The sequence below is a fragment of the Otolemur garnettii genome, unplaced genomic scaffold (assembly GCF_000181295.1).
Source record: "Otolemur garnettii isolate 467f Iridium unplaced genomic scaffold, OtoGar3 scaffold00074, whole genome shotgun sequence".
NCBI lineage: Eukaryota > Metazoa > Chordata > Mammalia > Primates > Galagidae > Otolemur > Otolemur garnettii.
In genome coordinates this window covers 780,641-795,645 of record NW_003852469.1, presented here as the reverse complement: position 1 = coordinate 795,645, position 15,005 = coordinate 780,641, and the positions used below count along the sequence as shown (strand labels likewise).

The following is a 15,005-nucleotide window of genomic DNA, read 5'->3' as shown; positions in this document are numbered from 1 at the left end:
GCTCACAGCAACCTCCAACTCCTGGGCTCAAGCGAGTCTCCTGCCTCAGCCTCCCAAGTAGCTGGGACTACAGGCGCCCGCCACAACACCTCGCCATTTTTTGGTTGCAGCCATCCTTGTTGTTTGGCGGACCCGGGCTGGATTCAAACCCGCCACTTTAGGTGTATGTGGCTGGCGCCTTAGCCGCTTGAGCCACAGGCGCCGAGCCTAGGTTCCTATTCTTATTGGTCTCAAAAACGAAGTGGCTCGGTGACTGAGACGTGCGATCCAGACATAGGGAATGTGGCCATTGGAGTGTAGTGTTTGAACACAGACCCCATAGGTCATATCGCTGTCCCCAGAACTTCCCTTTTATTGTCACATACAATGAAACCTTAGGCCTCTTTTGGTTTCATTAAGAAAGACTTTCATTAATCTTTTCATTAAGATTGTTTTCTCCCAATAGCCACGGTTCAGAATCTTAACAGACATCAGGATTATGCTGCTTCATTAAAGTTAGTGTAATTTAAATTCGTGTGATAACAAGGGCCCCAGTCTTAGATAGAAGTCTTGCTTTTGTGTTTCTGCCTTATTGTTTAATGCTGTCATTAAAAGGACATTCTTTGGAGCCTCTGTTCTTCCTCTCTGAACTGGGAATGGTATCTCGCCCATCCATTTCACCACATCATTGAGTCAAATGTCATCACGTACTTGAAAATATTTTTAAAATTGTAACACACGGACTAAATGTATGATCAGTATCATTGTCACCGAGAAGTTAATCATCTGCTTTAGTTTCCTATCCACAAGGTGAATAGAATGAAATATGATCTTCTCCCCATTCTCATCAAAACACTGGCAAAACATCTGTGATAATATTTAAAGTCACCCAGCTTGGGGAGAGAGGAGGAGAGGTCAGGCTGGAATCTGTTGTGTAAACAATGGCCAGTTATGTAACAAATACCCATTGGGTGGCTACTCCTTACAGGCACCTAAAGGAGGTGCTGGCCATACTGCAATCAAGAAACGGCCCTTGTTTTTAAGGAGCTTACCGTCTAAAACTGGTTTTCAATGTTATTTATCTCACAGCACACTTGAACCTGTAGTTAAACTTCCACGGCACACTTAAATTATGTTGATCAAAAAAAAAAGAGTAAAAAAAAGAATATACTTATTATGCTTTGAACTTCTTTCAAAAATAATTTAATTAATGATCTTTAAAAATTTTCAAGGCATACCTAACATCCTTTCACGGTATGCCAGTGTGTGATAGGACACTGTTTGAAAATCACTGATCTAGAGCAGGGGTCCTCAAACTTGTTAAACAGGGGGCCAGTTCACTGTCTCTCAGACCGTTGGAGGGCAGGACTGAGGGCCCTGGGACGAGTCAGCTACTAAGCAGGACAGGCAGCGGTGGCAAAAACGCCCGGTGGGCCGGATAAATGTTCTAGGCGGGCCGCATGTGGCCCGTGGGCCGTAGTTTGAGAACGCCTGATCTAGAGGAACATTATGGACACGTGAAAAGTCTCTCTTATTAGAGTTGATTAAGCGGTAAAATTGGAGGGAGTAACCAAGGTGTGCTCAGGTCACATGGGGTGGTGATGCAGCCCGGTGGTGAAGATCATGGAGTCTGCGTTTGACTGCTTGGGTCTGGATCTGGACCACTTACTGCCGTCCAAACTCAGAAAAGTTATTAAGTTTCCTGTGCTTCAGTTTCCTTGGTAAAAGAATAATAGCTTACTGTAGTCACTTCATTGACCTTTGAAATCCTCGAGCCTTTTGTTACTAGGGCTGCTGTAACAAAGTTATCACAGACTGTGTAGTTTAAACAACAGGATGGTTCCAGAAGCCTGAGTTTGGGATGAAGGCGTTGGCAGGATCGGTCTCTTCCGAGGCCTCTCTTTGCTATCAAATGGCTGCCTTCTCTCTGTGTCTTCACATGGTCATCCCTGTGTGTGTGTCTATGCCAAAATTTCATTTTATTATAAGGACAACAGTCATCATTGGATTAAGTTTCACCCAAATTATCTCATTGAATTGCCAATTGAAAGACCCTGTCTCCAAATACAGTCACTTTCTTAGGTTCTGAGAGTTGGGATGCCAGCACGTGAATTTGGGGAGGTACAATTCATCCCATAATACCAACCTTAGAGCATTATAGAAGAACTCAAGAGACAAAACAGGTAAGACATTTAGCATAATGTCTAGAACACAGAATAAACACTCACTAAGTATGAGATATTATCAAATGGCGCTGTGGAACCTGTAGTCGTGAGGGAAAATCAGGGAGGGCCTCCCAGAGGCAGTGATGTCTGCAATGAGGCCTGGAGGATGGTAGGAATTAACAGGTCAAAGGATAAGGTACTGGGAGTGACACAAGCATATAGCAGGTAGAAAGAACACACAGATTCTTTAAAACACTGCTTTCTCAAACCTCAAGGTACTTACAAATCATCTAGAAATATTGTTCAAAATGCAGTTTCTGATTCAGTAGGTTCAGGGTGGGATATCTCCAACATTTCCAGAGAATGCTGATCGGCTGGTCTCTGCTTCACACTTCCCTGTAATGGCAACGTTCTAGCTATAATCTCAGGAGGAAACAGCAAATCATCTCAGGATGGCTGCCATGAAACTTGCCAGAGGCTGGCAGCTGGGGACTGCTGGACAGGGAGAGAATAGGAGAAGGGAGACTTGAGAGGCTGGTCACTGCCTAAAGGGCAAGATCATAAAGGGCCTTATAAGTTAAGAAGAGAAAGAAAGAAGGGGAAGAAAGAAGTTATAAGTTATAACTTCTTATAACTTCTTAACTTATAAGTTAAGAAGAGAAAGAAAGAAAGAAGAACCTAGAATAGCAAAGAGAACTTCAGCTGCCAGTTGGAAAGATGGGTTGAAGGGGAGAGGGAACCATACAGAGAGGAAAGAAAAGACTTGATGGTGCTGGAACTAAGACAGGGGAAGACTTGGACAGATACTGAAAGGTTGAATCAACAGTTGAGTCACTGGTTTGCTTAAGGGATGAAGGGAAGACTCAAGAAAAACTCTCCATAAGGGCCTCAAGTTTGTTTCATTTGCCTCCAGTTAATACAAAACAACCAAGCACATTGAGGGTGGCTGTTCATCAATGGCATACACAGGCAATGTCTTCTCCCTCTGACGTGCTCCTGCTGATTTTGAAAATTGTCAACCTGCTTTGTTCAAACTACCTTAAAACTGCCTTAGTGTTCCTACTAACTACTCAAGACCTCCCAGGGAAACACAAAACTCAGAAAGGAATTCCATACTTCAAAGTTTAACTTACTTTTGTATATTACTCTCTCGCTGGGAATGTGTTAGTCTTCTCAAATTACCTATCGTTCTTCAGAGCAAGGGCCATGTTAAACCCATTATTTCCATTCCCCCACAGTTCTGGTGGCTAAATAGGCACTTAATAAAAAAGCTAGTTGACTAATTGGTAGAATAACATCCAGATAATTATGTATCAATGCTATTTGTTATCTCATAGAATCACAGAGTAATTACAGTAACATCTGTAAGGTGCTGAGTGTTTTACATGCTTTATAAATACCATCATCTTCTTTGGATCAGCAGAATCCTCTGAGACCCTATGGCCAGGCAATTTAGACAATAATGTGTTTGACTACAGCTTCTCTAAATTACTTTGATAGAACAGAAGCCTATCCCATTACCGTTGAACTCCACTGCCATCTACTGTTCATATGTAAAGTAGCATATTATGCTCCCCCAAATTCTATTCACTATTGAATGTTTTGGTTTCCTCAGATCTCAAGGGCTTTCCATGCTTTGAGCTTCAACCTAGAGTAAATGTAATTTTCCCTGTTATAATGAAACTTTGTAATAGTTCCGTGTTAGCAATCCAGCCTGATAGCGACAATTTTCTTTCATGGGCAAAAAGAATTTATGACTTTATGGAATAGTAAACATTTTTTACTTAAAGAGGCGTGTTTTTTTAATAGTCTCCCCCCTCCACAAAACTGAAAGAAAAAGTGATGGAATTACTGCAGAATTTCTCCCACATCTGGCAGATATCCCTAAACTGGACATTTTTCTTGGCCACACTGTATTCAGAGTGTAAACCTTATTCATCCTTCAAGGTCCTCCCTTAAAAGGATGCTTTATCTGTAAAACTATCCCTAATCCTTCACTTTAGAATTAAACTTTCCCTTCCACAGTTGGTAATTGTCATATGAACCACATAAGGGAAGAAAAATATAAAAATTCCAGTTTGAAAAATAGTTTTATCAATCACTTCCCTCATCTTTCCTTCTTTGTTGGTTCCTGTTTTTCTTCTGCAGACAAATAAGCTGGACTCTCAGCTATAACAATATTATAAAGTGCTTTAAGAAGGGAACAGTTTAGAAAGGACAGGACAGAGCATGGACAAGGGTTGGGTGACGTGATAAGGTCGTGCAACTGACTGGTGAATATTGTGAGATTTTGGCCAACTCACAGTTCTTAGATACTACGTGGTGAGGATTTCAAAGGTCAATGAAGTAACAGCAGACCAAAAGACGTATTTCCCCTCTATTTTAGAATGAAAAATGTCAGTTTTGGGGAAGGGCGTGAGAGAGGAACCAGAAAAGAGAAATCATTTGAATAAATTTCCACCATAATCTAGGAGGGTGGGGAGGCTGTGCAGTGGCGACCAATGCACCAGCGTCTTGGACTTCACAGAGTTCAGGCATTGCTACAGATTAACTGAGTGGCTGGCCTCTAGCAAGCCACCTGGGTGTCCCTATGGGAGAAGATTAATCACTTCTTGTATCTACATCTAAGTCCTTTTCTCAGGTGTTTTTATGCTTTTCGTCCCTTGTTCAAGGTCACACCTCGTGGCGCGGCGCTCTGGAAAGTCTGAGGCTGGGCCCTGGGTCCTCTTACACCTGGAGGCTTCGCTGGGCAAAGAAGCAACAGTTTCCATCCCTTGCTTGTCATCTCTTCATGGCGAATGCATAAACATCGTCACAATTTAAGGCGTTGCATGCTCTGAAGAACTCTAGGGGTGGATACCACTCAACGGGAGGGAGGCAAGACTGGGTCCGCCTCTCGTACCATGTCTCCAGGCCTTTTCTGATGAGGAATATGTGCAGATGGGGAAAGTGCGGTGAGAGGGTGCGAAGGCTAAGAAAGGGTTTTCCAGTAGGAACACAAATCTTCGGTTCTGGCTCTGTTTCCGGAGGCATTTCCAAGCGGACCTACGCGGGGACCAGTTTCCGGCCCTGACCAGGGCGTCTTCCGCGTTCTGGGCTCGCTGCTTCCGCCCGCGGTTGCTCCAGGCTCCCTGGCGAGCAGCTGCTTCCGCCCGCAGTCGCCAGCGGCTCTGGCTGGGAAGCTGGCCCGACAGCGGCCTTTTCCTCCTGCCCTCAGGCCGCCCACGTACGATCCGGTGCCCAGGTGACAGCAGCGATCTCTGCGGCCGTGGCGTGGGCCTCGGTGAGTGGACAGTGCGAGGGCGACGCCGGGCCTAACCCAGCCCCGGCTCTGGACTTCCCGCGTCCGGTGTCGAGGCAGCAGGCCTGAGTGTCCACCCCGGCCTGGGGCGGGGCTCAGCGTCCCCGCCCGACCCCGCCCCCCCGGCCCGCCCTGCGCGGGGTCAATCCGCTCTGCCCTGCGGCGGTGTAACTGCCGCGCACCTCCGGGGCTCGGCGGTCCCCGGGCTCCGGCCTCTGGGGGAACATGGAGTTCGCCGAGCTGATCAAGACCCCGCGGGTGGACAATGTGGTGCTGCACCGGCCTTTCTATCCTGCCGTTGAGGGGACCCTGTGTCTGACCGGCCACCACTTGATCCTGTCCTCCCGGCAGGACAACACAGAGGAGCTATGGCTCCTCCATTCAAACATCGACGCCATAGACAAGCGGTGAGTGCCCATCCCACCCACCGCCTGTGCAGAGGAAATGGGGGTCCTGCAGTGGCTCCTGAAAAAACACTCCCAGTGCTTTCCTTGCGTCCGGTCGCCCATCTGGCTTGCAGATTGAGCTCTCTGTGGCCTAGATTCAGGGTTTGAGTTTTAGAAAGCAGAAAGCCACACAGACAGGATACCTGATATATATGCATTGTGGTCTGAGTGGTCAGGGTTATCACGGGGTTACCATCCTGATTATCAGTTTGGAACATGTGGGTAGATTTTAGACATTTTTTTTCTTTTTAAATTTCTTCTTCTTGTTCCATCATATTTCTTGACTCGCTGTTGATTGTCAATCACAGTTCATGAATAGGTGATGGGATATGATTTAGGTAAAGTCTGTATTCACCACTTTTGAGGAAAACTCTTGTGGTTTTGAGTGTCTACGAACCCTTGCCACGAACCCTTGTTTGCTCCCATTCAGTTTATCATATTTCTTCTTATTTCTTACCTTCTGGGTCATCAATTTAGTACTTCTTCCTGCTGAGGGAGATTATAATATCGTCTATATATCTTTATTTTTTTTCTTTTTTAAGACAGGGTCTCTCTCTGTTGCCCAGGCTGGAGTGCAGTGTCACCATCATAGCTCAAACTCCTGGGCTTAGCGGATCCTCCTGTTCAGCATCCAGAATAGCTGAGATTACAGGTGTGCGCCACCATGCCCAGCTAATTTTTAAATTTTTTTTGTAGAGATAGGGTCTTGCTTTGTTTCTCAGGCTGGTCTAGAACTCCTGAGCTCAAGCAATCTGCCTGCCTGGGCCTCCCAGAGTGCTAGGATTATACACGTGCACCACTGTGCCCCCAGCCCCCTCACTTCAGCTTTTGGAAAGAACAGAGTTGGCTCTTAAGGGAAAATATAATTAATTATTATTATTTTATTTTATTTTTTGCACTCCAGACTTTTTACCTTTCCTAGGTAGTGTCTCAAAGTGAAAAAGTTACACTTTCATCTTTATTCAAAATTTCCCATCTCCCCAATGGCCCTTTGTAGTCAAACTCGGAGAGGGCAAATAAATTGGTTATCCAGTTTATGCTAAACTATAAATGAATCACAGCATTTTTTTCTGCCTCCCAGAAGAATTTGGATATTAAGAAGATTCCTGGAGAGGTTATGCCTTAAAATAATTTTTTTTCTTTTTTTAGAGACAGTCTCACTTTTATCACCCTCCGTAGAGTGCTGTGGCGTCACAGCTCACAGCAACCTCCAACTCCTGGGCTTAGGCAATTCTCTTGCCTCAGCCTCCTGAGTAGCTGGGACTATAGGTGCCTGCTACAAGACCCAGCTATTTTTTGTTGCAGTTTGGCCGGGGCCGGGTTTGAACCCACCACCCTCAGTATATGGGGCCAGCACCCCACCCACTAAGCCACAGGTACCGCCTCAAATAAAATAATTTCTAATGGTAGAATTTTAAGCAGTTTGGGTGAAGCAGTGATAGATTTATTTATTTACTTTTCGAGCAGAAGGCTTTTACTAGGCTTCTCAAATCATCTTTTCCTGCATAAAGTTTTCAGTGGTCCCTGCCTGCCTGCACGGTGAAGTCTACAGTGCTCACTTGTCACAGCAGTCTGTGTTCTGGCCCTGACCTATTTTCCTCACTCTCTCTTGCCATTGCTTTTCTGAACTCTTCTTGTGTTTGCTTTCATGGACCCGTTTTTAGTAGCCAGTCTTCACCGTTTATTGCTTGTGTATGTCCCCCATTCTCTCAGTTCTGTATTGTACTGACTGTACTTTGTATTGGAATGCTTGCTTCTCCCAAGTTTGTTAAATATTTATTGAGTGCCTTTATGTTCCAGCCATTTCGGGAGGCATTAAAGACTCCAAGATGAATAAAATAATAGTTCTGGTCTTTGGGGCGTTCCGAGGCTGCCATCTCACTGTTAACCCATCTACCAGTATTCACTTTAACAAGTTCAGCTGCCTCCTCCTTCACAGATTCTAATGTTAATCCCACAACTGGAAATAAGTCCTCTCATTTTGCAATTCTGTAGCTCTTCAGTTATGTCTTTTTCATGAGCATATATTCAGATTTGTATTTTAACAGTGCACATATACGTGTATTAGCTCTTTGAAGCCAAGACTCATGTCTGATATTTTTTCTGCTTCAAAATACCTGTAGACACATAGGAAATAAAAGGATTGGCCAGTGAGTGGGAAGTGGTGCTGCAGGATACAAGTTAGTCATATCTCTGTGACTGTCACCTCTCTTTACGTTCTTATTTACCTCTGTTTATGGTTACTTTTCACTCATTCATTTCCTCATCTTTACCTGGCATTTACTAGGTGCTGAGCTCTGTAGGGCATGAAGGAGGCGCATCAGACAGGGACCTTTTAATTTGTTAGTGGCCAGATGACAAACTAGCCACAGTCTCCGCAGTTCCTGGGGAAGTGGCCTGGCGTAATGGAAAGAGCACCAGTGAAGTGCTCACGTTGGAGTTTGTTACTTTTAAGATACGCAGTAGAACCTTCATAGTTAACCACCTCCCTCCACTGGCCATCTCCTTCAAGTTGACCTGATTTTTATAGACTGGACATGCACCACATGTACTCAGGGTAAGTTCCTCGTCTTGACCACCTCCATATGTTGACCAGTTTGGTACAGTCCTTTGAGTGGTCAACTTACAGAGGTTCTTTCTACTATATTTCCTTATCCTGTTGATGTCTGTAGAATCTGGAGTGACCATCATCTTTCTCATTCCTGATACTGGTAAATTGTGGCTTTTTTCTTCCTAATCAGCCTGGCTAGAGGTTAATCACTTTTGTTTTTATTTTTATTTTTTGAGACAGAGTCTCACTCCGTCACCCTCACCCTGGGTAGAGTGCCATGGCATCATGGTAGCTCACAGCAACCTCAAACTCTTGTGCTTAAGCGATTCTTTTGCCTCAGCCTCTCAAGTAACTGGTGCTACAGGACCCACCACAACCCCCTGCTATTTTGTTTTTGTTGTTGTTGTAGTTGTCATTGTCATTGTTCAAACACGGGCCAGGTTCGAACCACCAGCCCCTGTGTATGTGGCTGGTGCCCTAGCTGCTGAACCCTGGCTGCTGAGCTACAGGCGCCTGAGCCTTTTTTCTTTTGAGACAGAGTCTCACTCAGTCTCCCTGCAGTTGAGTCCCCTGGCATCATAGCTTACACTAAGCAGTGGTTTTCAACCTTCCTAAAGCCACAACCCTTTAATATAGTTCCTCATGTTGTGGTGACCCCCAACCATAAAATTATTTTCGTTGCTATTTCATAACTGTAATTTTGCTACTGTTATAAATGGTAATGTAAATATCTGATATGCAGGATGTATTTAGGTGACCCCTGTGAAAGGGTCATTTGACCCCCAAAGGGGTCGCGACACGCAGGCTGAGAACCACTGGCTTACAGCAATCTTAAACTCCTGGGCTCAAGTGATCCTCTCACCTCAGCCTCCCAAGAAACGGGGACTACAGGTGCCTGTCACAATGCCCAGCTAGTTTCTTTAGAGATGGAGTCTTGCTCTTGCTCAGATTGGGCTCAGACTCCTGAGCTCACCAATCTGCCTGCCTCGGCCTACCAGAGTGAGCCACCATGCTCAGTTGGTTTATTACTTTTATTGATCTTTTTTCTCTACTGTTTTCTATTTCAATTATTTTTACTCTGATCTTTATTATTTCATTTCTTCTGCTTTGTGTTTAACTTGTTCTTTTACTAGTAAAGTGGAATCTGAGGTTAATATAGGTTCTCTGAACTATAAAATTTCCCCTGCAATCTGCTTTAACAGCATTCCACAGTTTGATATTTTATATTTTTGTTTTCATTCAGTTTATAATACTTTCTAATTTCCCTTTTGATTTCTTCTTTGACCCATAGGTTATTTATGTTATTTGGTTTCTGAATGTTTGGGTATTTTCCAGAAATTTCTGTGTTATTGATAGCCCATTTAATTTTATTGTGGTCAGATAATTTACTTTGTAGGACTTGAATCCCTTTAAATTTGTTTAGACTTATTTTACAACCCCAAACATGGTCTATCTTGATTCCATGTGCCCTTAAAAGGAATGTGTACTCTGCTAGTGGATGGATTATTCTATGAATACAAATTGGGACAGATTGGTTGCTGGAGTTGTTCCAGTCTTCAGTAGCTTCTGATTTTGTTCTACCAGTTGTCGAGGTGAAGAGTCTTGAAACCTCTGACTGTAATTGGGGAATGAATCCTTTTTAATTTTATCAAGTTTTGCTTTATGGATTTTGAAGTAGTATTATTAAGTGCACATACATTTAGGATTGTAATGTCTTCTTGATCAATTATGGCATTATGAAAAGACTTTATGCTTGGTAATATTACTACTTTGATAGTAAGATAGCTGGCACTGATTGGTGTTAGTGTTATATATATTTTTCACCACTTTATGTTTAACCTGTTTGTTTCTTTATATTAAAAGCATATAGTTGGGTCATTTTCATCTGATCTGACCATCTCTCCCTTTAATAGGGGTGCTTGATCCCATCATGTTTAATATAATTATTGAGATGGTTAGGGCCAAGCCTGCCATTTTGTTTTATGTCTTCATACTGTATGTTTTCTGTTTGTTCAATTTGATCTTTTTTGTCTTTTTTCTCTTTTTTTTCCTTCTTTTGTATTGCATTGTTTTAAGTGAATCATTTTTATTGGCTTATTACCTGTAACTCTTTGGTGTTTTATTTTTGTGATTGCCTTATGGTTTATTGTATAATTTTAAATTATTGCAGTCTGTCTCCAAGTGATATTATACCTATATATATGTATACACATTATACATAATGTGTCATAATATATACATATCATAATATATACATTGTAAGGTTGTGATTAATGCCACAAGTTACTAAACTCTATACTATGTGTAGTGTAGGAACCTTACAATAAATAATACACTTTCATTATTTAAGCATGTAGTTAACATTTCCAGTGCTCTTCGTTTCTTTTTGTAATTCTGTATTTTCATCTGGTGTCATTTTCTTTCTTTGTTTTTTGAGATAGAGTCACCCTCATTTGCCCTGGTAGACTGCTGTGGTGTCCTAGCTCACAGCAACCTCAAACTCCTGGGCTAAAGTGATCCTCTTGCCTCAACCTCTGGAGTAGCTGGGACTACAGGACTTGGACACAAAGCCCAGCTAGTTTTTCTACTTTTAGTAGAGACGGGGTCTCGGGGTCTCGCTTTGCATGGGTTGGTCGCCACCTCCTGAGCTCTGGTGATCCGCCCACCTTGACCTCCCGGAGTGCTAGGATTACAGGCATGGCCCCACGCCTGGCCCGAGAGCTTTTCTTTTAACATTTGCTGTAGTGCAGATTTGCGGGTGTTGGATTTTTTTAATTTTGTATGTCTTATTTCATCTTTATTTTTGAAAGATAATTTTTGTTGAGTATAAGATTCTGTGTTGAAAGTATTTTTGTAAACTTTCAGTAGTTTAAAGATGTTGGTCTTGCTTCTTCTCACTTGTGTTGTTTACCAGGAGAAATCTGTTGCTAGCCTTATTTTTGTTCCTCTGTAACTAGTCTTTTTTTCCTCCTTCTGGCTTTTTTAAAGATTTTCTCTTTATCACCAGTTTTGAGTAGTTTGATTTGGTATACGTTGTTGTAGTTTAATTTCTTTTGCTTGGGGTCTGTTGAGTTTTTTGGATCAGAGGTTGGTTTTTCAGGTGGGAAGGTAAATCAGGTCCCTGTCATCCCTCCTATACTGGAAGTTGAAGTGCTAAGAGGACAATTTTTGAACATCTGTTTTAATGAAAGGCATTTCATTGTATTGATCAGTTGTGCATGTCTTGTGGAATCTTTTTAAATAGGATTTGACCTGTGTTAATATTTGCCTGTCAAAATTCACACAGTAGTGACTGTGAGACCTGGGAGTGCTTACAGTTAAGGTGGTACATGAAGAGAGTAGATGTAGGAACTGGGTAAAATGTAAATGAAATTATCAGATTTTTTTTTTTTTTTTTGAGACAGAGCCTCAAGCTATCCCCGTGGGTAGAGTGACATGGCATCACAGCTTACAGCAACCTCCAACTCCTGGACTCAAGCGAATCTCCTGCCTCCACCTCCCAAGTAGCTGGGACCACAGGCACCCGCCACAACACACGGCTATTTTTTTGGTTGCAGCTGTCATTGTCGTTTGGCGGGCCCAGGCTGGATTCAAACCCGCCACCTTAGGTGTATGTGGCTGGCGCCTTAGCCACTTGAGCCACAGGCGCCGAGCCAAAATTTAACAGCTTTTGATCAATCTAAGAATTCCTAGTTCAGGCACTATTAGTGGGGAAGCATTGAAGCAATCAGTGACAAGGCAAAACAAAAAAAATCAGAGCTATCAGCAGGTATAAACAAAACAAAACAGTAAGAACTATCCCAATGAAGGTAAAATTGAAATTAAATTTGTATGAAACTTACTGATAGAAAATGATATGACATTTACTCTAGTAGAGATACTGTAAGTTAATCATTTTTAAATATTGAAAAAGATACTTTAGGCTGGGCATGGTGGCTCATGCTTGTAATCCTAGCACTTGGGAACCTGAGGCACGTGGATTGCCTGAGTTCGCAGGTTTCAGACCAGCCTGAGCAAGAGCAAGACCTCATCTCAAAAAATAGCTGGGCATTGTGGCAGGTGCCTGTAGTCCTAGGTATTTGGGAGGCTGAGGCAAGAGGATTGCTTGAGCCCAAGAGTTTGAGGTTGCTGTGAGCTATGATGCCACAGCACTCTACCAGGGATGACAAAGTGAAACTCTGTCTCAAAAAAAAAAAAAAAGAAAAAGGTATTTTAAATGGACTGCTGCAAGGTTGGAAATAAGCAAAATCTGAAATAAACTCTTTTCCAGTGTTTTAGAAATCTGTCTCTACAAATACCGAACACATTAATGTAGGTCTTTATTCTTTGAAGTGAGGCCCCAGATCAAATAATCTCCATTAAATGAATTAGCCTAATGTACATCACTGTATGTATTTGAAATTAAAAAAAAAAAACACCTATGTTGTAAATTATAGCTCACATTGTAATGATGCAGACTTGTCTCCTCCATGATGAGGGTAATTAGGGAGAAGAAAGTTGAATATAGATAGTGATTATAACTACATTCTCTTTTCAAAGACAATCATGTATTTGAAGTTAAGAATATTTGTTCATAAGCATGATTTGTAATTTCTTACAGATTTGTGGGATCACTGGGTACCATCATCATAAAATGTAAAGATTTTCGAATTATACAGTTGGATATTCCTGGAATGGAGGAATGTTTGAATATAGCCAGTTCCATTGAGGTGAGTATTTTGGAGGCAGAATCTGATTGATTATATCATGACTCAATACAGCTCTTAAGTTTCCTCACTAGATCCTTGGTCACATTCTCTGACTCAGATTCTGCAGGTGATAGGAAGAGCCCCCCAGATTCACTGTTATAAGAGTGTATGTTGTTGACTTACGGCAGTGTTTACTGTTATTCTTTTTATATGTGTAACGACAATTCCATGAATTTCTTAGAATTCCAAGGAATTGCGGTCTAATGGAATTTCCTTGAGTTCATATTGATCAAATCATAGATACTCTTTCATTCTAGTACCTACGAGTGCTTATTTGGGAAAACCATTAGAGGATTTAGTAAACAGGTTCTTGTGGAGAAATTTTAAAGTTTGCTTGATATTTCATAGTCACTATGCAAGTCTTGATATTTTCTCTGTGAATACGCATGTGAATTTGCAAACTCATTTTTCTATTTAGTGGGTTTGCCCCAGTAAAATCCTATGTGGAATTTTAAACCCATAAAACAGATACAGTTAGAATTGGTTTGGGTTATGTTATGATGGGCAGGTATTGATTAGAGAGAAGCCCTCATGAATTTGACCTTTCCCACCGCCCTCTGAGGGCTTCCTGGGAGATACTGAAAACCACTAGAGACAGTTAATTGAGGGCAGTGTTTACTTTCCTAGCAGATTAGCAGCTAGAATCGGAATTGTGTTTCTTGAATATACTAGTGTATCTTTAATAAATGAAATCTTAGGGTGGTGCCTGTGGCTCAGAGGAGTAGGGTGCCAGCCCTGGCCAAAACCTGCAAAAAAAAAAAAAAAAAAAAGAAAGAGATGAAATCTCAGAAGTTTGAGTAGAAATATTAATAACATATTACAGTGTGATTATTGGGCCTTACTGTAATAGCACAGTTTGATTCTGGATTTGACTACTTGGTCCCTTGTGAGTATTGATAAGGTACATGACCGCTCTGACAGTTAGTTCCTTTTTATTGAATGAGTGTAATTTTCATTTTAAGGCTATCATAAGAATTATATTAATTGATGTATATAGAACCCTTAGAATACTATTTGGCAAACAGCAGCTGCCATTGGAGGGCCTCTGTCACTTGCCTAGTATACTTTTGTGTTGGGGCTTTTTTTTTAATTGGTGTTATAAAACCATGTAACATAAAATTTATAATCCACGGCTGGTTTGGATTATAAAACACTTTGGGAGGCTGAGGCTGGAGGATGGCTTGAGGCCAGGAATTCAGGCTTTAGTTACCTACGATTGTACCACTGCCCTCCAGCCTGCGTGACAGAGGGAGACCCTGTCTCAAAAAAAGCCCAAAACTTTAGGCTCTAACCATGTCTAAGTGTATGGCTTAGTATTATCTAATAATTATATTCACTTTGTTGGGCATTAGATCTCTGGGACTTTTTCATTTTGGAAAACTGAATCTATATCCATTAACCAGCCACTCCCCATTTCCATCTCCCCTAGTCCATGATAAGCACCATTCTGCCCTCTGTGTCTCTGAATCGACTACTTTAGATCTTAACATACGTGGAATCACACAGCATTTGTTGTTTTGTGACTGGCTTTTTTCACTTAGCATAATACCCTCACAGTTCATCTGTGTTGTAAATTGTGAAAGAATTTCCTTCCTTTTTAAGGCTGAATCGTATCCCATTGTAAGTATATATATATGGTGGGACTTTTATTTCTTTTGTAAAGCAATTAATTGTCACCAATGGTTGTAGTCTTTTGCTTGATTTTAGTAAATGTGAGTTTCCGTATATCAATTTGCTTAAGACAGGAAATGTTTGCTTTACGTTTGTATAAACAATATTGACTATTGATTCAGGTTAAAAATATTAGATAATCTT

The 15,005-nt window shown here is 41.8% G+C and overlaps 1 protein-coding gene across 1 annotated transcript in view; it reads left to right on the top strand.

The window, feature by feature from the left end:
* The first annotated feature begins 5,558 nt into the window (after window positions 1–5,558).
* The window catches only part of MTMR9 (myotubularin related protein 9), a 27,934-nt gene continuing 18,487 nt past the window's right edge, over window positions 5,559–15,005 (top strand). The window contains exons 1-2 of the mRNA XM_003793926.3: window positions 5,559–5,852; window positions 13,043–13,151. Of these exons, the coding sequence (XP_003793974.1) occupies window positions 5,671–5,852; window positions 13,043–13,151 (291 nt within the window). The 5' untranslated portion in view covers window positions 5,559–5,670. The remainder of the gene's footprint in view (window positions 5,853–13,042; window positions 13,152–15,005) is intronic.